The sequence below is a fragment of the Xenopus tropicalis genome, chromosome 2, assembly GCF_000004195.4.
Source record: "Xenopus tropicalis strain Nigerian chromosome 2, UCB_Xtro_10.0, whole genome shotgun sequence".
Taxonomy (NCBI): Eukaryota; Metazoa; Chordata; class Amphibia; order Anura; family Pipidae; genus Xenopus; species Xenopus tropicalis.
In genome coordinates, this window is record NC_030678.2 from 65155020 (window position 1) to 65177337 (window position 22318).

The following is a 22318-nucleotide window of genomic DNA, read 5'->3' on the forward strand; positions in this document are numbered from 1 at the left end:
ACTACCTTGTGGAGCACTTGTGCAGCACCTGTTCTGGGATCCAGCACTTATATAGCAGTGTCACCCACTGTATCCTACAGTGAGCGCTAATATCCTCCTTTTTGTGTCTGTAAGTTACCCTCCCATTTAGATTGTAAGTTCTACAGGGCAGGGAACTCCATCCTCTTGACTCTTTGATTCTTAACTTATTGCAACTGTACCTTGTATTTATATGTTATACAGGTATGGGACCTGTTATCCAGAATGCTCGGGACCTGAGGTTTTCCGGATAAGGAATCTTTCCTTAATTTTGATGTCCATAACTTAAATCTTCTAAAAATCATTTAAATATTGAATAAACCCAATAGGCTTGTTTTGCCTCCAATAAGGATTAATTTTATATTAGTTAGGACCAAGTACAAGGTTCTGTTTTATAATTACAGAGAAAAAGGAAATCATTTAAAAAAATTATATTATATTGCTTATAATGGAGTCTATGGGAGATGGCCTTTCCATAATTCAGAGCTTTCTGGATAATGGGTTTCCGGATAAGGGATCCCATACCTGTACTTTGTATTTATCTATTATTTTACAGGGTAACCCTTTTGAAATAAAAAATAACAAAAGTGGAATAAAGGCGATACCTTTATTGGCTAACTAAGATAACCATAGCAAGCTTTCAGATCATTTTAGTTCCTTTTTCAAACTAAAATGTTCTGAAAGCTTGCTATGGTTATCTTAGCCAATAAAGGTATCACCTTTATACCACTTTTATTATTTTTTATTTCAAAAGGGTTACCCTATAAACATTTTTGACTGGCTAACACAGTACATCACCTTTTCCTGCATCTATTATTTTAATAACCCCCTGTTGTATTAGTCTACTGTTCTACTGTACAGTGCTGCATACATAAGTAGCTGTATACATATGCAAAATGCACTGGTTTTTGAACTGTCATCTAATAAGAATCTAAATAATCAGCCTTGTATTGTGACATTTATATACATTCCATATATACAGTATATTGAGTCAGCCCCTAAGCTTGGGTAACTGACAGCAGAACAGAGCTTGTAAAGTGTGTAAATCAGCATATCTAGCCTACTTCTTTGTTAAACTTAAGTAAACTTTATACAAACCTTGCAGCACCCTACTAAGTAAACTAAGTAAAGCATATGCCACCCACTGTACAAGATCCTTTAGTCAGTTTCTATACATTTACAAACAGCATTACCAAGACCTAAAAGACCTTAGTTTAGAAAGCAATCATTTATGTGACACGGTATCAAACAGGAGGCAATACCCAAGTACATTTAATCTACGTCAAAACCTCTGTCCAAGTTTCTACTTACTTCATAATATAAAGCAAGTATACTTGATTGAATTTATTTATCCTACTTATAATGCCATTCTCCAGAACATAGTCTTGAACATGATCTCTTAAAAACATAACCTTCCCACTATAGATGTCAAATGTACAAGTCAGGTTGAGATCTTAAAGAAGAAGGAAAGGTAAAAACTAAGTAAGCTTTATCAGAAAGGTCTGTGTAAATGCAGCCATAAGCACTCACAGAAAAGCTGCACCGAGTCCTCTATCAAAAGAAACACATGATTTCTTGTCTCCTTTTTTGGGAACATGTTCTTTAGTATCAGAGTTCTACTCTTTTAGGGTTCCTTCAGGATTGAGGCACAAGTCTGCTCAGTTCTCTCCCTCTTCTGCTCGCCCCTTCCATAAGAATGCATAAGTACTCACTTATCCCACCCTTAGGAAGGTGTGATCTGAGCTTCTAATGGCTATAATTGCAGCAGGAAGCTACCAAGACCGAGCTAAAAGGCCGCTGCTATCTAGGGCTCTTTACTCAGGTATAGTAAAGCTTTCTTCTGAATAAAGTATTCTAGGTGGCACTAATGTGGTGAATCTATTGGCAGTAAAATGCCAAAATGACTTTCCTTCTCCTTTTAACCCTTTTTAAATACTGGAATAACATCAGCTTCAAATCAGTGACAATATGGCAGGCAAAAGTGAGTCTGAGAAGAAACAGACTAAACCAATGTAAACTAAGCTCAAAGTACCAAAGGGTGCATTCCATCAGAATTCGTGGCCACATTAACTTAACATTGTAATTGGAAAAGTTAGTGACTGTGCAATTAGAATGGGTCCCAAAACTCTGAAAAGAATCACATGCAAACATAATTTAAACAATGAGCGCCATAAGTGACACAATCTCATTTTGGGAATCTCCATGGGCAAAATTCTGTTGAAATTATGGAAAAAACAACCCATAAACTGTGATTGGGGAAAATTTCACATACTTTGGATTTCCAATGTACATTGGACATCAATCTGTTTAGAAATCCCCTAATATGTATATTTATGATATTTTTATCTTAGTATGCAAGATATGTGGGAGAAAAAAATGCAGTAAATTTTGGTAGTAGAAAGAGTTTATATTGTTTCCTGAACAAAACCTGCTGTTCTGGAATTTTTAGATTTGCAATCTGCCATTTTCTGCAGTGATGCTTTGATAATTTGATAGTATATGGCTGGAACTTCAATGGAGGAATCTTCATAAAAGCATACATGGGGAGAGCAAATCAGTTGTATTTTTGCACCTACAATAAAATATATAATCGTATGATAGTTAGGATAGTTGTTTCCATATTGTAAAAAATTGTTTAGGTATTTATAATACTTACAGAAATGGATGAATAAGCTTATGTCAAAAGGGGGCATTTTTCCCATTTAAAACTTACATTTTCTTTCACTGTGCATAAAACCAGTTTATGAGTAAAGGACCCTTTCAATTAATCTACTAGATCTGTAGAAGGGATCAGACTTAATCTTGGGAAAATGCCTTTTACATGTGGCAATTACCATTCCTCTGTATTAAAAGGTTTTTCAAGAAACTCACCCACAGGAGAGACAATTTCACACAGAAGACAAAGCACTACACTCTGGGGAGGTTCCCAACACTAAGCATATTATACAGAGATTACAAAGCACAGTAATTATCTTGATACCATGCTTATGAATACAAATTACAAACACATAACATAAAACCCTTCATGTGCTATTGCTACAAACAGCCTTAATATGCAATACATGCCATGCTTACAGCTGCAAAATAAAATCATAAGTGTATACACTGATGCCGTTTTCCTGCATTATATACTATTTTTTGTGAAATTAGAATACATTTCAAAGAGCTTTTCCTCAGATTTTACTCAAAAATTGTGTCCTAATTTTCCCAAAAATGGCTGTTTGTCCTTTGTGAATGTAATTTTAAGTGTAATTAATAGTTACAAAGTTACTCTGGGGAGCTTGGTCTCCTGTAGCTTCCTGCTGCAACTCTAGCAGCTGGTAGCATAGATCACACATTTTGATGGGAGAAGGAGTGAATTCCTCTGGGAGGGGGGAGCAGGAGAAGGGAGAGAGGAGAGAGCTGTGCTGGGCCCCAGGAATAAAGGTTTTTTCTGAGATAGGAAGTCTGATACCGAAGAACATGTTTACAAAATAGGAGACAAGAAATCCCATGTTTCTTTTCATAGAGGACTCAGTGTAGCTTTTCTTTGAGTGCTTATGGATGTATTTACATATACCTTTCTGATAAAGCTTACTTAGTTTTCACCTTTCCTTCTCCTTTAAAAGGCATTAATAGCATGTGCCATCACAACATCGCCCAGTTGGGCATCCTACAAACTCAGTGCCCTCACCATTAAGAACCACTTACTCTGCTTCAAATGAAAGTTCAGTTCCCCAAGTCTTGGAGGGGTGGTGGCCTCTGGTGCATTATTTTTTTTAATGTGGAAAACAAGATTCCCTACAGTCTATCATGTCCCCAGAAAGCACCCTTTCTCCAGAGGAAACATTCCCAACCTTGCCAGTCTAATTAATAGGTTTAAACTACTAACCAGATGCATATTTTGCCCTGGTTCTGTAAACAGTGAATTCCAATTAGGCTGCACTTCATACAGCCATGCACAAATCACCTACTTTTGAAAGGCTGTGCATCTGACTGCTGAGATCTTGCTGATGCTAACCATAGTGTCAATCACACAATAAATATTGCATTTCAACATAAAACTGACTCGTATGAGTGCTTACTTTAACACATTTACATTTTTCTGGACTATACACCATATTTCTCTGATCCCATGAAAAACGTAAAGTGGTGCTTCTACTGTAGTTACTTTAGATTCGCACCAAACTAAACTTAATGTGAGCATTTTTGTTTGTACTATAGGCACATCTCACAGGAAACAACATATTATGACCAAATTCTGTACGGCCACACACTAGACAACATTTTTGTTAAAAGCATTCTCAAGGGCTGTGGCAGACGGGGAGACTAGTCGAAATGCCATCCCACTGGGGAAAATGAAAATCGCCGGTGGGATGGCATACGTGGCACCGCGATTTCGGGTAAAACGCGGAACTGTTCTCATAAGGCAACTTCTGCAATATCTGGGAAATTGCGGCGCCGCATATGCCATCCCACCGGCGATTTACATTTTTTCGCCGGTGGGATGGTATTTCAGGGAGATTAGTCGCCCATGACAAGGGAGATTTGTCGCGGGTGTCTAGTCTCCCCATCTGCCACAGCCCTAAAGGAGAAGGAAAGGTACAATCACCCCCCCCCAGTGATTGTAATCACATTGTAATAACATTTTGGCACCCTTCAGTGATTGTAACTTTCCTTATCCTTTAACAGTACAAATGGGATGAGACAAGTCCCTAAAATAAATTAATGCAGTATTAAACACAACACGTCAGCAACAGAAAAAAGGTTTCCAACCACACATTATCTTTGTTAAACAATAAGGATTTTGAATGTCTAACGTCACATAATCACACCTAAATAGAGAAAGTACCTCTCAAGGAACACCAAGAACCCATGTACAAACGGATGTTAAAAAAAAAAAAAAAAAAAAAAAAAAAGGGACAATGTATAAAAATAAGGGGGACACTATATAAAATATAAATAAAAACCAGAATAGAATGATTTGCAATTCATTTAAACCTATACTTAATTGTAATTTGTACAAAGACAACAAATCATATGATAAAATTGAGACATTTTGTTTTCTAAAAAAGCAGACACCCCTTTCACCAGTCTCACAGTCAGAGAGAGTAGAAGAGCTCAGGAAACAAAAAGGGGGTGGAGCTTTACGCTACACTAAAAAGTAGCTGAGAGAGCTAAAGTTGAGCTTTTTGTGTTAACATGCATACTCAACTGAACATGCATCAGCCCGGAGATATAAAAAGCATTAAAAACTCACAAACATCATTATGTAGGACCAATAAGCTGTATATGCAAAATTCTCATGCTGGTATCAGTATTAAATGTATGTTTGGCTGGTGAAATGGGAGAGCTGGAGGTGCTGGCGCTGGAGAGGAAATATGATGTGATTGGTGTTACTGAAATATGGTTGAATGAGGGCAGTTAATAACAGCTATACTTTGTTTCAGAGGAACGAGTCAACAGAAAAGGAGAAGGGGTGTATTTGTTCATTAAGCAGGAATTAAAAGCAAATATAAAGGAGGAAGTGATTATGGTAAATCAGGGAGCTGAAGCCTTATGGGTTGAACTTCTCACAGATTAAAGTAAAGAGTCCACCAAATTAATGATAGGGGTATGCTATAGAGCCCCTAATGTAAGCGTAGAGAAAGAGGCCCTGCTCCTGTTGCAAAGAGAAAAGGCTGCTAGTTTGGGGCAAGTGATAATAATGGGGAATTTAATTACCCTAATATTGACTGGATTAATAGTACTGCCAGGACAGTAAATGGGAACAAGTTTATAAACTTGTTGCATGACAACTTTATGTCACAGGTCGTTGAGGAGCCAACCAGAAACCATGCTATACCGGATCTCTAACAACCCAGAACATATAGCAAATATGAAAGTGGTTGAACCCCTGGGTAATAGTGGCCATAATGTTACATTTCATTTGATACAAACATACACTGGGAAAACAAAGACCCTTAATTTTAGAAAAGCAAATTTTAGCTTTAGAGGAAAGTGCTTCAGAGCATAGATTGGGGTATTGTTTTCTGCTAAAACCACAGAACAGAAATGGTTGTCATTTAAAATGATATTAAATCATTTCTCAATTTTTTACCTTAGGAAGTAAATGTAAAAGAATCACCCTATGCGGCTTAATTCAGAGGTAAAGAAGTTAATAGGGGGGGGGGAAGCAAAACATTTAAGAAATACAAGTCAGAGGGTACAGAAGCTGCATTTAATAAAAGTAAACACTATAACAAGTGTTGTAAAACAGCAATCTGGAAGGCAGATAGACAATGAAGAGGGCATTGCGGCAGAGGCTTAAATTAACCCCAACAAGTTTATTAATTGTAAAAAGATGCAGGTTGAGAGTGTGACCCCATTGAATTATGCTAACAATATGATTATAACAGATACAGAAAAGGCAAATGTGTCTTCAGTGTATACAGTAGAGGAGCCAGAGTGCCAAGACCCACCCAATAACTGCAATGTAGGCTCAGCTCAGTCTAGTCAGTTAATTAGTTAATAGTACATTCTCTACTTGGGATAAGGTTCTCTCAGGGTTCTGTACTGGGTCCACTTTAGTTTAACTTGTTTATTATGACTTAGGGGCAGATATTATAAGTAATGTATCAGTGTTTGCAGATAACACAAAATTTTGCAGCCCAAAAAAATTATATCCAGGATGTAGCATCCTTGCAGCAGGATCTTGAAAAACTAGCAATCTGGGTGGCTAAGTGACAGATGAGATTTAATGTGGATAAGTGTAAAGTCATGCACCCGAGATGTAAAAATACGCAAACGACCTATACCCTAAATGGGACTTCACTTGGCAAATCCATGATGGAGAAGGACCTTGGAGTCCTTGTAGAGGACTTGTGTACTTTCCAAAACTATATGGTTTTCTCAGTATGCAAAAGCTGAGTTGGCAGGCGAGAAATCCATATGTGCTATTTTCATTTTGGGGTCAGTATATACCACAGACTTTGGCATATCTATGCATATTGGGCATTAAACTGTTCAGTAGACATTAGTTGTTCCTATTTGGGGTAATTTGCCTTTATCTGATCTTTATCAAGAAATTGATAAAGATAAATGTGGCAAATTGCAACATTTTTATGCGATTTTCTGAAATGTCATAAAAATCTGCAAACTTCGGAAAGCTTGACGGCTTGGTACTTTGGGGTAAAAAGAATTTGTACCCATTACAGATTTAGGGGAATGTGTACTTTCCAAAAATATATGGCTTTCTGGGGTGAGTGTACTTTTTTTGTAGCATTATCCCACATAAAGGATGTAAATGTGTTTATTTTGCAGGAGCTGAAATGACAGAAATGATAGATCATTTGGGGGTATGTTCACACTGGGGCCCCTACATGCCACATACTTCTTAGGTAAACCTATACATATTGGGCATCAAACTGTTCAGTGGACCCCTGGCATTCATATTTAGGGTGTTTTATTTGGTTACTTTATGACCTGTAGGAGATAAGATACTATAGACTGGAAGCTTTGAAGCGATTTTTTAAAAATTTCACAAATTTTGATAAAAACCAATAAGTTTAGGAAAGCATTGCAACTTGATAGTTTGGAGTAGACAGTTGTGCCAGAATCTGTCCTTTCCTAAAATGTACAATTTTCTAGGATAAACCTTCTGTTAGTGGAATTTTTAGCCTTGAAATCTAAAGTATGCAGCTTTCTGAAGCAGTGCTTTGGAAATTTAGTAGCATACTGCTGGGAGTTGACATATACAAGTGAGAAATCTCCATAAAACTATATACACTGCTCAAAAAAATAAAATAACACTTAAACAACACAATGTAACTGCAAGTCAATCACACTTCTGTGAAATTAAACTGTCCACTTAGGTAGCAACACTGATTGACAATCAATTTCACATGCTGTTGTGCAAATGGACAGGGTCGGACTGGGCCGCCAGGACACCGGGAAAAATCCCAGTGGGCCCCGGCGGCCCAGTCCGACCATTTTTGCTGGCGCTCCCCCAACTGACTGTTCCTGCCCTGATGCATTCAATTTAGCGCTCGGGGAGGACGTCGATGGGGGCCCTGCGGGGGGTTAGGGGGGCCCTTGGGGGGGTAGGGGACACGGCTGGCTGGGGCACCTGCAGGGCCCCTGGGGCGGGCGCGCCGGTGGGCCCTGCACCCCCCAGTCCGACCCTGCAAATGGAATAGACAACATATGGAAATTATAGGCAATTAACAAGACATCCCCAATAAAGGAGTGGTTCTGCAGGTGGTGACTACAGACCACTTCTCAGTTTTTATGCTTTCTGGCTGTTTTGGTCACTTTTTAATGCTGGCGATGTTTTCACTCTATTGGTAGCATGAGATGGAGTCTACAACCCACACAAATGGCTCAGGTAGTGCAGCTCAACCAGGATGGCACATCAATGCGAGCTGTGGCAAGAAGGCTGTGTCTGTCAGCGTAGTGTCCAGAACATGGAGGCACTACAGGGAGACAGGTCGGTACATCAGGAGACGTGGAGGAGGCCGTAGGAGAGCAACAACCCAGCAGCAGGACCGCTACCTCCGCCTTTGTGCAAGGAGGAACAGGTGGAGCACTGCCAGAGCCCTGCAAAATGGCTTAAGCAGGCCACAAATGTGCATGTGTCTGATCAAACGATCAGAAACAGACTCCATGAGAGTGGTATGAGGGCCAGACGTCCTCAGTTGGGGGTTATGCTTACAGCCCAACACCGTGCAGGACGTTTGAAATTTGTCAGAGAACTCCAAGATGAGCACAGGGCGCCAGTGGCGAATTTGCCATTCACAGATAAAAGCAGGTTCACACTGAGCACGTGACAGACATGACAGAGTCTGGAGACGCTGTGGAGAATGTTCTGCTGCCTGCAACATCCTCCAGCATGACCGGTTTGGCAGTGGGTCAGTAATGGTGTGGCATGGCATTTCATTGGGGGGCCGCACAGCCCTCCATGTGCTCGCCAGGGGTAGCCTGACTGCCATTAGATCCTCAGACCCCTTGTGAGACCATATGCTGGTGCGGTTGGCCCTGGGTTCCTCCTAATGCAAGACAATGCTAGACCTCATGTGGCTTGAGTGTGTCACAGCAGTTCCTGCAAGACAAAGGCATTGATGCTATGGACTGGCCTGCCTGTTCCCCCGACCTGAATCCAATTGAGCACATCTGGGACATCATGTCTCGTTCCATCCACTAACGTCACGTTGCACCACAGACTGTCCAGCAGTTGGTGGATGCTTTAGTCCAGGTCTAGGAGGAGATCCCTCAGGAGACCATCCACCACCTCATCAGGAGCATGCCCAGGCATTGTAGGGAGGTCATACAGGCACGTGGAGGCCACACACACTACTGAGCCTCATTTTGACTTTAAGGACATTACATGAAAGATGGATCAGCCTGTAGTGTTTTTTTCCACTTTAATTTTGAGTGTGACTCCAGATCCAGATGTCCATGGGTTAATAAATTTGATTTCCATTGATAATTTTCATGTTATTTTGTTGTCAGCACATTCAACTATGTAAAGAACAAAGTATTTAATAAAAATATTTCATTCATTCAGATCTAGGATGTCTTATTTTTGCATTCCCTTTATTTTTTTGAGCAGTGTATATTTGGTATTGGCACGTTCAGGAGACATGGGAATTTCCAAATCAGTTGTATTTTTGTGCATAAACTCATTTTTATTTCTAGTATGTGTGTTTATATTATGGAAAATGTGTTTTTTTTTTTCATTTTTAGACATTTAGAAGCCTATATCTTGTTACAGAATTGGAATTACACAAAAATTCTACCTTATTTTGAAAGCTTAGTTTGTCCTGAAAATAAATGATATATTGTTTTCCTGGGTAAACTAAAAGTCCCCCCAAGGAAAGGCCCCTAAAATGCAAAATGTTCAAAATACATGTTCCACTTTGACCAAAACGGCTGGCAGTGAAAGGGTTAAAAGGGGCATAGATTCACAGGAGGAGGGGGTAATTCTTCCACTTTACAGAGCGCTGGTGAGGTCCCATCAGTTTTGGTCTCCACTGCTAAAACGGGAAATTATTGAGTTAGAGAGGGTACACAGAAGGGCAACTAAGCTGGTAAAGGGTATGGAAAGTCTCAGTTATGAAGAAAGACTGGCCAAGTTTACACAGGAGAGTTGCTTAAGGGGAGATATGAAAACTAAGTATAAATAAATAAGGGGGTCATATAATAATCTCTTTAATGCTTTATTTACCAGTAGGCCCTTCCAACTGACACGAGGGCACCCATTCTGGTTAGAAGAAGGAAGGTTACATCTAAATATTTGGAAAGGATTTTTTACTGTGAGAGCTGTGAAGTTGTAGAATTCCCTCTCTGAATCAGTCATACTGGCTGATACATTAGATAGCTTTAAAGGGGACCTGTCATCCAAATAAATAATTACAAATTGTTTTCTATTGTGTTTTCAAGCAAAATAAACTTCAATTACACTGTATAAATTATTTTAAACGTATTTCCTTCAGCACTGGAATTCTCATTTGCAGAAAACAGGCAGGCTCCATTTTGTGGACACTGTTATTAAGGCAAGCTGTGCATCCTGATAAATTCTTTTTTCTGTGCCAGTATGGGGGGACCTGATACCCATGTCCATGCACTGGTTACACAATTAGATGGTGAGGAGGGAGAGGGAATGTGAGGAGTGCAGTGACATCTAAGAAATTCTGAATTGAAAGTGAAAGTAATTGTCCGCCCAACCCCTATGCCTAAGGCATAGAGGCAGGTTAGGAAATATATGATATATGACAGCTGGGACTTTTAAATGCTTATATAATGGGTATAGATATGTTAATAAAAAATGACTTTGGGTTTTATGTTTAATTTGAAAAGGGCTTTTATTATACATCTTTTTATGTCTGGGTGACAGGTCCACTTTAAGAAAGGGTTGGATGACTTTTTAGCAAGTGAGGAAATACAGGGTTATGGGCGATAGCTCTTACTACAAGTTGATCCAGGAACTGGTACTATTGCCATTGCGGAGTCACAAAAGAATTTTTTTCCCCTTTGTGGCAAATTAGAGAGGCTTCATATGGGTTTTTTGCCTTCCTCTGCATCAACTAACAGTTAGGAAGGTTATATATAGGCATTAAGGTTGATGAAAGTGTGTCTTTTTTCAACTTAACTGATGTTACGGTTTTATTACTAAGTCAACACTACGTCATTACTATGAGCTTCTTCAATGGTTATTTTACAGTTTTTATAACTATGCATTTTAACACATATTTTACAAGTTACATGTAGGTACTGAACTTGAACTCTCTGAATATTTTGGGAAATTTTGTAAGATTGGCATAAAAAGCATATTCACATCCATTAATGCAGCAGTCCTCAAACTACAGCCCCCGGGCCGGATGCAGCCCTCCGCGGCCATTCACCTGGCCCCCCGTCCATTCACCTGGCCCCCCGTCTTCACTACTTCCTCCCTAATTAGTACCTGTGTTGGTGTTCTTCCCCAGCGAGTCACCGCGTTACACGCCAACGCTGTGACTTGTTCACTGAAGCAATCGTTGGCTAATATACCAAGCAGCTACAGTAATCCCGTGTGCCATCAGCCTTGCAGAGAGAAATTCATGGCAGAACAATAACTTTGGCAGTTAAGAATATGTCATTATATCTGCTGTAAATCTGTACTGAAATATTAATTTTCATGAAGTTGCAGTGTTGGGAAAAACAAAATGAAAATTACCCTGAGATGTTTCAAATGACTTCACATAGTTATCCATTATGTATTTTTAGTATTGTGAGTGGCAGATGAAGTGATACTGATCTAAGCAATAAGAACTGCCTACCCTGACTGTATAAAGTCATTAACAGGATATTTGCAACAGATTTTGTATTTTTAATGAAAATAGGATAGTTACCCGTTACCCATGTTGTGTTCTGCTCTACCCCTGCACTGGGGCACAGCAGAACACAGACATCACTGTATGCCGTATCAGTGTTTCTCCCTGCTTTTTTGCTCTACAAATAAGATATGTGCAGTGTGCATGGGAATTCGTTGATATTTTTTTTCCAAACTATAGTCCGGCCCCCCAACAGTCTGAGGGAACTTGAACTGGCCCCGTTTAAAAAGTTTGAGGACCCCTGAATTAATGTGCGTACTTATTGGGTGGTGTATAAATATCAATTATAATTACTGAACTGTATATATTTCTTTTTTCTCTCTTTCCCTTGAACTTTGAGCACTGGTATTTTATTTTATTATCTGCTGGAAATTAAAGTTCACCCTTACACATACAGCTTATATACATACAAAAGAAACAAAATGTTTGCTTTGACACTGACCGATTAGGTAATCATTTAGATGAATCTTCCTTGATGCATCTTATATGTAATAACTGTTAAGGGCTCTGGCACACGGGGAGATTAGTCGCCCACGACAAATCTCCCTGTTCGCGGGTGACTAATCTCCTCGAATTGCCATCCCACCGACGACAATGTAAGTCGCCGGTGGGATGGCACAAGCTGCGCAGGCGATTTCGGCAAATCGCCGAAGTTGCCTCGCGAGGCATTTTCGATGATTTGCCGAAATCGTGCCGCCGCGTCTGCCATCCCATGCTATCCCATCGGCGACAATGTAAGTCGTCGGTGGGATGGCAGACGCTGCAGCGCAATTTCGGCAAATCATCGAAAATGCCTCGCGTGGAATGGCAACGCGGGGAGATTAGTCGCCCGCAAACGGGTAGATTTGTCGCGAGCGACTAATCTCCCTGTGTGCCAGAGCCCTTAGTAAGGGCTCTCCATCTCAACTTCAGCAATATGTTTTTATATTATCATAAAAAGTATTGGAGTTAAGGTAAAATTTAGCACTATGTAATAAATTGAACCTGTAAAAAATGCTTTGCAACCAAAAAATATACTCCTGACACTATAGTAGCGCACCTGCAGTGACCCTGTGGAGATGATCTTCACTGACAGATTTTGTAACAGAAGGTTGGCAAGGGGACTCCTCCCGTAGCTTGAGGTGGCTCTCTATAACTTGTGCAGCTGTCACTTCAGCAACCCTGGAGTTAAGAGTCTGATAGGGTGAAGCATACAGGACATCTCCTCCTCCATCATCATCATCAGCATCATCATCATCCTCAATATCCCAGGCATCACTAGTATTTCTTGCAAACTCATGAAAACTAGATGCTTTTCTGCTTTTCAAATGAAGTGGTTGTCGCCTTGAACGATCAGAAATATAACTGCCAAAAAATTGTAAATAAGGGTAACAAACAAAAGTTTAAATTGTTGGCATAGATAAGGTATTAATATCCATTATAAAAATATGAACAGAAATTTAGCCAAAACATTGTATACCTTTTATTGAGACGAGGGTCTAAAGGTGGGTGCTGGGCCCCATACACTGGTTGAATACTGAGAAAAGGATAAAGGTATTGACAAAATAAGATCATTGCATATAAAACCGGAATAAAAACAATGAGTAAACAAAGACCCCCAGAAATCCCTATATATCAGCTCCTTACAACTTATAGCTTTCTGTCCTTTTCATAACAAAGATCTCAATTTTTACTTGAATTCCTGCAAATTACATTACACATGATGATCTTAATATAGAATAAATGGCTGTCAAGATTTCATTATCCCACAAAACATAAAAAATGTCTATTGTTGTTGTATATTATTGTGTAATTAAACAATATAAACATACAACGTTTGCAAAGGCGATTTTGACTCTTTACTGTATATATGCACTAAAAGGTATTATGCATTGTGACAAATAGTATGAGACCAAACGGAATTGTGCACAGTCCCTAAGGTGCCAGCATTGATCAAGAAATCCTTGTTCTTCCCTCAAGTTTCCGGCAACAATCCATTGTCAGTAAACTGGGCCTCATTAAAAGGCATACTTAGTCACTACTGTCAAATTAAATAAACTCAAACCCTCACATGTACATATTAACCCCAATAATAATTGGACAAGCCCGCATCTTAGCACGTATATCTTTTAATTAAACATAATGCCATTTTCACAAGGAGACTGTAATTTCCCATTCCTTGATCTTTCCGAATCCACTCCTACTTTCAATAAATCAACTCATATACACAAACACACACTACTCAAATGTTCTGGTCTCTTCGTTCTTCCTACAAGTCAAAGCTGTCCAAGTTTTTCTATGAAACTCCTCAAGCACACTCCCTTTCATGATCGCCTTAAGTTGTTACCTTCCCGGAAGCTTTGTACTCCTTTTCCAGAACTGTCGGTTATTCTCTGACATCCTGCAAGTCCACTGTATTTCGTTTTGTAGGGTGTGCTCACCCGCTCCGGGGATCCGCTTCCACCATAACGGAACCGGGCGGGTAGAGATTCCTAATTGGCGGATTTTACAGTATCATCCAATTGAAGCCAATGAACGTTAGCGATGCTACGAGGCTACGGTGCTCAGGTGACGTTTTTAGCATGGAGCGCTCATAGGAAATCAACCGGAAGTGTTTGGTTTCGCCATCTTAGTACTCTCTGCGCTAGGTTGTAGAATTCATTTTTTTTGCCGTTGCAGCGGAAGAGTGTTTTTTTTTTTCTCTAGATTTGGTTATTATGTAACTTTAATTCAGGCGGTATGTATTAATGTAGTAGAATTGTGTTTTGTAGTTTATGTAAGAAAAAGAGGAGGTGAGAGGACTTTGTATGGCAGATCATTTTAGACCTGTTAACTTGGTGCAAAGTTGATCAGATTTTTTGAGTTTTTTTTATTTTAAATTGGAGAAATCATATATGGTGCATCGTTACAGTTGCCACATTTTCTGGAAAAAATAGCTTTTCCTATTTGTTTGTGTTTATACAATATTTCATACCTCCCAACATTTGAAAAGTAGAAGGAGGGACAAGAATATGTTTTTCATATTTTTCAGCCCATGCTTACTTTATGGCCACACTCCAAAACAGGCCTATTTTACAAAACCACACCTGAAAAGTATAACATACACAAAGTGCATCAGAAGACAGACACTGTGACCCCAATCATTTTATGACATATTGTGGCCCTAAGGATTTAATTACGCACTGTGCCACCTGTATATCATGACAGACTCAGTGAAGTACAAGCATCCCATGCTACATATTGACCCTCAGCATCTCTAATACCCATTTCAAAACAATTCAAAACTCAGAAAATCACCAGAGCTGTATGCAGTCCCATCAGTAGAAAGGACACACAGACACTGGTAGCCAGGGCCCCCTATAACATTGGTAGCCAGGGACCCCCTAAAACATATATGTCAAACACAAGGCCCGGGGGCCAAATCCGGCCCACCTGGCTGTTTTATGTGGCCCTTGGTGAGTGTGTCTGACCATCCAGCCTGATCAATTTCCATTTTCCTCACATAGTAACTAAAACTAAGGGGTATATTTATCATGCTGTGTAAAAAGTGTAGTGAAGCATTTCCAGTAATGTTGCCCAAGGCATCCAATCAGTAATCAGATTTCAACAGTAGCAAAGCTTCTATTGGCTGCTAGGAGCAACATCACCGGTAATGTCTTACTCCACTTTTTACACATTGTGATAAATATACTCCTATCTATCTTACTAAGTATATTAATAAAAAATTTGGCCCGAGACTTAGCCTTTGTTTTAGATTTTGGCCCCCTTATGTGATTGAGTTTGACACCCCTGCCCTAAAACATTGCTAGCCGGCCCAGGGCCCCCTAAAACATTGCTGGTCCTCCCCTATTTTGGTAAGAAAAGTTCTATCCTTATGCCCCAGTCTTGTTAAGCTTGGGGCCTCTGGTTCAATCCCCATATTAAGTACTTAGAAAGGTTTAGCCCTTGCCAATGGTATTTTAGGCAGCAGGTAAAATAATACAGATATTTTATGGGAAGGAAATAAATAAAATAGTGTCAGTGTAAAACATTTCATCATGGGTTTTAAACACAGTTGTGGAAAAACTAATCCTAAATACAGAGCTATATATTTTAGTAAGGCTTGGCTAGAATAACAATATCACCAACATTAAGGCTAATGCCACACCATGCGTATGGTGTATATTTTTGGCAAGCTAAAAAACGCTTGCCGAAATTTTGCGCCATACGCTCCTACCTGTGCCTGCACCGGCAATGCTTGCCAAAAATATACACCATACACATGGTGTGTCATTAGCCTAATTATCTAATACACCAAACTTGGGTGGCCTCATAGTAAATAACCAGGGGTAATACATACATATTTGCAAATACAATTCACTGAGAGCAGAATTAATCACATTGCATAGTCTGCACCTTAGCCATACAATTTCCTTAGGCTCCCCCAAATCAGTATTTATAAATATATATGTATTGTGTCTTCCCTTTTTATTTGAACTGTAAATACCAAAAGGAAGTGAATTCCAGGTGGGAATTTTACATTCTTAAAAGTAAAATAAATAATATTAAATTACATTGCGTTTAGAACATTTGTGGCCAACAATCCCACCTAGGTACCCATAAAAAAACATAGCTACACATTTCAGACAGAGGGCCCTCAAATTAGCCAATTTATTGGTTTTTTTTATAACACTCAGCAACTTTTTTTTTAGCAAGTAGAGTTTTTTTTCCTAAATAACACTTAATAGGGGGTAAATGTCCTTTAAATGTCAGCACTTGATATAAATCTATTTTAAAACATGTAGATGCAAAGTCACTTATGTGATCATCCAAGCTAACTTTAAAATGCCAAAAACCCACTCTGTGGGTTATATGAGAGTGTTAACATAGCTGGCCAGCCTCATTTTATAGATATTTATGATGGTTAATAAATGTTTATATTTAGAGACTTATAGGGAAGGTTTAGAAGCAGAACTGACACACAACTAGCAATCAATGGGGGAGACAGAGCCAGAACATGAGATACTTTACAGAAAGCGATATATACTCAATAAAACCTACTTTCTCCTTACCTGACCTGCAAAATAATTCCACTATAGGACTTGCACCAAACTTTTACCCATGTCTTTCTGCTTTGTACGATACATTTGTGTCAAGCCAGGTGAGTCCGATGAGATTGCCACTCACAAGCACCTCACACTAGGCTGGAGGCTTAACCTGAGAGTGAGACAGGAAGCACAGCAGTGGAGAGAGGCTGGAAGGCCAAATAGCGAAGTACCGAGGAGTAAGCAAAGGCGTAGTCAAAACGGGTCCGGGTCAGGGCTGGCAGCAAGGTTCACAAGCGGGAAGTTCAGGCAGAAGGTCAAATAACAGAAGTTTCAACAAGAAGTAACACTGGGCACACTAGAAGCGATAACAGAGCACTGTGGATTATTTCCAAAGTCTTTTTAAAGCTCCCGCCTATGTAACGAGCGTCATGACGTCAGCCGTGGTGTCATTGCGCGTGCGCACGCTGGAACGCAAATGACACCTGCGTTTCAGTTGCACTCGCCGCGCGCCTGGATGGAGACTCAGTGGCGGCGGTGAGTGCCTTTACACATTTGCATGCACCTTAGTTTCCAAGACAGATAAACTTCAGGAGCAGAGAAAAAATTTACTTTTCCAGTTTTACCTGCATCAAACCTGCATGGGTTGCCCACACTTGAACACTAAGCCAGACTACTGACTGCATCACTACTGCAGTGTTATCAAGAGAGAAATACAGAATCAACACAAGCTGAGATCTGAAACACCATTATGGGGACCTGGGGCCCCTGGAACCTGGGCTATTTGTAGTATATTGATTGGTTGTTATGTGGGTCAGCTGGTAGTAACAGACTAAGCCCGGAAAAACTAGGAGGATAAAAGGTGGAATTCCTGTGGGCGTGCATTCGGCGTGGAACAGCCTCGTGAAGAGCCAGTGAGGTGTCCGAGCCCAAGCGACTATGGAGAGCGGCAAGCTTCAGGAGATCGTCTGGTGGATCCAGACAGAGGCCGGCGATGAAGATATCCAGGCGTTGTGGTCCCAGTGTCTGCCACAACCTAAGAAGACGGTGAAGTGGAAGCTGCCAGCTTTGAAGTTAGCGTCCGGATCCAGAGGAGGCAGCAGGGATTTGGCCATGTCCCCCCCCATGCATAGGACCCCATCTGCAGCTGATGCAAGTAGCAGTGTGGGGTCTCATGTACCTATGAGCTGTAACACTCCACTCCCTGCCACAGCTTCCACCAGCAGTACAGGTACCAGCAGGTCTGTAGCTGCTCCTATCCCTGCTGCCAACGTCATCTCTTCAGGTAAGCAGGCTCCTGCACACAGGCAACCACCTCCTCCTCAGAAGAATCTGCCGCTGAAGGGTCAACCACAACCAGCTGGACCAGAGCCGGAACAGATAAGAGTCATAGGTAAATATGACAATGTAGATGTTTTAAATGCTTTAGCTTCTGCTGTCACCTCTGACGCGGCGTCAAAGCAATTAGGTGCAGGGGTATCTGAATTTGCATTTAGGGATTCCATATTATGCAATGCTACACCTCTAGGTTTGCATCTCCCCTAGGCAATCAAGGACAAGGTTACTAGGGTTGAGTATATTGATTTGCTTTCTTTGCTGCCAGCGTCTAAGGAATTTTCGGCTAAGGCAGAAAAGAAAGCAGATAGTGAAATTGTTCGAAAGAGGCCTGTCATTAGGACCTTTTCTAATTGGTTGCAGGCTTTTTGCTTTACAACATTTTAAATTGTAATCAGCCACAGTTAGGCCCAGGGTTGTTCAAACATAATGAGATTATTTTAGAAGCTTATACAGTTAATAGTGGTATTGGCTGGTTTATTTATGATGACCATTTCAGTCAAAAGATGGCCATCCAGAGGTCCATTCCTTGAGGGACCAAGGACATTGATCTTTGGATGGGCATGCTGATCCCTAGGTCACAGGGCAAGGTCCTCCTACAGTAGCCAAAGCCCTAGTGGAACCCAGTAATAGAGCAGATAACATCGGTGAGGTTAACCGCAATGCTTCCATACCTAAGGTTGTACCCAAAGTGACAGATGGCGATTTTATTAGAGAATGGATTTGAGTCTGGTTTTTGGATCCCTTCAGCGGACCAGCCGGGAGTTCATCCTTTTCTGGATAATTTGAAATCTATTAGGGTGAACCCACAATTGGTTGCTGAAAAAATTCAAAAAGAAGTTGCTTTTGGGTACTTATGCTTCTTTTGACAGTGCCATTGCCATAGTACAACGCTGTGGTTAGGGAGCTTTAATGGTTAAGAGCGATATAGAGGCTGCCTTTAGGCTACTGCCCATTGACTCTGAATGTCACAAACTTTTGGGGTATCATTTTGATGGGCATTTTTACTTTGTCCATTGCCTCCCGATGGGATGTTCACTTTTGTGTTTTTACTTTGAGGCATTTGCCAGTTTTTTACAATGGGCAGTGGAATTCGACACAGGTTGCACTTCAGTGGTGCATTATTTAGACGATTTTTTGTTTGTTGACCCAGCCCACTCCAAGTGTTGTCATTTTCTTCTCCAAAATTATATGTGGTAAGCGCACAAATTTGGTATTCCCTTGCCGGCTAATAAAACTGTTAGGCCAACTACTGTTTTACAATTTCTTGGAATAGAAAGTGATTCTGTGCATAGAGAATTCAGGTTGCCAGCAGATAAGCTCAAAAATTGAAGAGTTTAAATTCAGCTACTATTGCTGCCAAAAAGGTTAAAATGAAACATTTGCAATCTCTTATTGGTCACCTCAATTTCACTACAAAGGTCATACCAATTGGTAGAGTTTTCATGAGGCTTTTGGTTTCTATCATTTTGGGTGTCTCTAACCCTGACTGGCACATCAGGGTGCCAGCTGAAGTTAAAGATGATTTAAGGATTTGGGACCAATTTCTCTCAGATTTTAATGGCCGGTGATTTTAGGGATAGCACAGCACTGCAGCTCTACACAGATGCAGCAGCATCTGCGGGTTTCAGTGAAGTTCTGAATAATCATTGGTGTTTCCAGTTTCACAGGCTCTGGGAATTGCACAACAAACTGGACTGTCAGGGGCCAGGGGGTCCTGGTTATTTATGGAACCTAGCGCTGCCAGAGTTCAGCAATGGTTTAGCTGTTCGTTGGCGGAAAAAACTTGGCAGTCATATATACAAAGTTTGAGCAATTGGATGGCATTCAGGGATTACATTCACCAGGAATTTGGCTTGGATGATGGACAAATCATTATATGGTATGTGCTGGAACAAGATCAAGCTCAGCAGTTGGCTGGAGCAATACAAAAATGGTTGTCAGGAATTTTGTTTTGGCTTAAATTGTTAATTAGGAAAGATGTCACAAAATCCTTTTTGGTAAAGCAAAGGGTATTGGCTGGGTCAGAAGACCTGCTGATGGCAGAAAGCCAATAACTCTCTTGATAATAAGTAGGTAATTGCTGCGTTGCCGCAAATTTGTTATTAATTATATGAGCAAGTGCTGTTTAGAACTGTGTTTGTTTTTTCCTTTTTTGCAGCATTGAGGGTCAGTGAGGTGGTTTGTTGCAGTCAAAAGGTGCCAGGTGGCCTTTACTTAGATGATGTCAAGATTGTTAAGGAAAAGCTCAAGGTTTTGATTAGGAGGTCAAAAATGGACCAGTTAGGAAAAGGCACAATTATTTGGTAAGGTAAGAGCAAGATTGATAGTATTTGTCCGGTCCATACTTTTGAGGTTTTCTTAGCTGTTTGTTCATCTGTTTGGGGTCCACTGTTTATCCATGCCGATGACACCTATCTTACGAAATATCAGTTTTCTGCATGATTGCATTTGTTTTATAGGCTTGTCATCTAAGTTTAAAACTCCTTCCTTTCGTATTGGTGCTGCTACCCAAGCATCCATCCTAGGATTTAGTGATGTTTGTAACAAAAGTTGGGCAGGTGGACCTCTAGGTGTTTTCAACATTATGTCAGGCCAGCTTTAGTAATAATTTTATCTTCTTTTCCAGTCTCTCCGCCACTCATTTGGTTGATTGGCCATTCATTTGTTCACTGGGCGAACAGAGCAGAGTCTCATAATTACTCAGTTAACTTGGGTTTGAATAATGTTAAAATTGTTTGGATGGCTATTCGGGGTTTGAAGTGGGTGGATTTGGTTCCTATTACTTGAAACAAGGTGGGGTTTCCCAGCGGTTATTGTTATCCACCTGGGTGGTAATGACATAGGTAAGTGCCGAACTATTGATCTAATAAGGGTAATGAGGCGGGATTAGGCACATATTAATTTTATGTTTCCGCATAGTGTCCTAGTTTGGTCTGAGGTTATACCGAGATTATTATGGTTAAAAGAGGGATACCTTCGGCCTCTTGAGAAGTGTCATAGGAAAGTAAATTTCGCCGCTGCGAAATTTGCTAAGACTCTGAATTTTATGGTACATAGACACTTTGCGAGGCTTTTCCGGCGATTTGCCGAAATCGCGCCGCCGCGTGTGCCATCCCACCGGCGACTTACATTTTCGCCGGTGGGATGGCAGGTGATGGCAACTCGGGGAGATTAGTCGCCCGCGAACAGGGAGATTTGTCGCGGGCGACTTATCTCCCCGTGTGCCAGAGCCCTTAAATATTAAGCTCAAATAGATGTTAACACTATTTAACTAATAGATGTTAACACTGTTTAACTAAAGAGATATGAGAGTGGAGATAGAGACCTCCAGATAACATGCAAATGAAGTAAATATACAACAAAACAAAACGGTTAGGAAACACTCAAACAGGTGTTCCTCAGTAGACTTCAATTACATGCACTTACCCAATTAAATTAATTAGGTCAATTGACTGGAGAATGATAGAGGATTGAAAATTAAAATTTAACCTTTATTTCATTAGGATAAAACCCAATTTAGTGCTCATAGAAAAAAAGAAGAAGAAAAAGAGCCCCAGTTAAAAATAGCAAGGGGTGGAAAAACGATCTAAGTAATAACCATGAAGCAACAGTTACTAATCTCAGATTAGTCAAAGGGTTGACACAATACAATGTTGCAAGTTTCTGGGAAAAAAAATATGTATCTAGTTTTCTCCACTTCAGGCTCTAGCTAGACAGTAACATGGAGAATATCTCAGGGAATTAGTAACATCTATAGTAGCTCTTGCCTCACACAGAGACACCACATCATATCTTGCTGCTGAGGAAATTCACAAACCCCCCTGCATGTTTCAGTCGCCCCACCCTTCAATGCAATTTTGTGTCCCGGAGTAATTGCCAAGCCTCCCTTATCCTCAGAGCGTTCCACCCCCCCCCCACCTAAAATTGCACATCAATCGTGCACCCACATCATCCCACCCCCTTAAACAGAAAGCTCCCGCATCAACACCCCAACCTTCCCCCTAATCACAGTGCCCGACGTGCGTTTCACTCCTCACAATGGAGCTTTTTCAAGAACTAGCGCGCCCCCTCTATGTGCCGGCTTTTCAAATCCTTAACCGGCTCTGATTGGTCCAGTCTTCACCTCCCTGG

At 40.5% G+C, this 22318-nt stretch overlaps 1 protein-coding gene across 2 annotated transcripts in view; it reads right to left on the bottom strand.

Annotated features, from left to right (window-relative positions):
• Nucleotides 1–14437, bottom strand: part of tbc1d22b (TBC1 domain family member 22B) — a 64366-nt gene extending 49929 nt beyond the window's left edge. For both annotated transcript variants that reach the window (XM_012963770.3, XM_002936221.5), the window contains exons 1-3: nt 14173–14437; nt 13306–13362; nt 12886–13190 (exon numbers count right to left, since the gene is read on the bottom strand). In XM_012963770.3, coding sequence (XP_012819224.1) covers nt 12886–13190; nt 13306–13362; nt 14173–14225 — 415 coding nt within the window. In that variant the 5' untranslated portion in view covers nt 14226–14437. The remainder of the gene's footprint in view (nt 1–12885; nt 13191–13305; nt 13363–14172) is intronic.
• Nucleotides 14438–22318: the final 7881 nt, after the last annotated feature.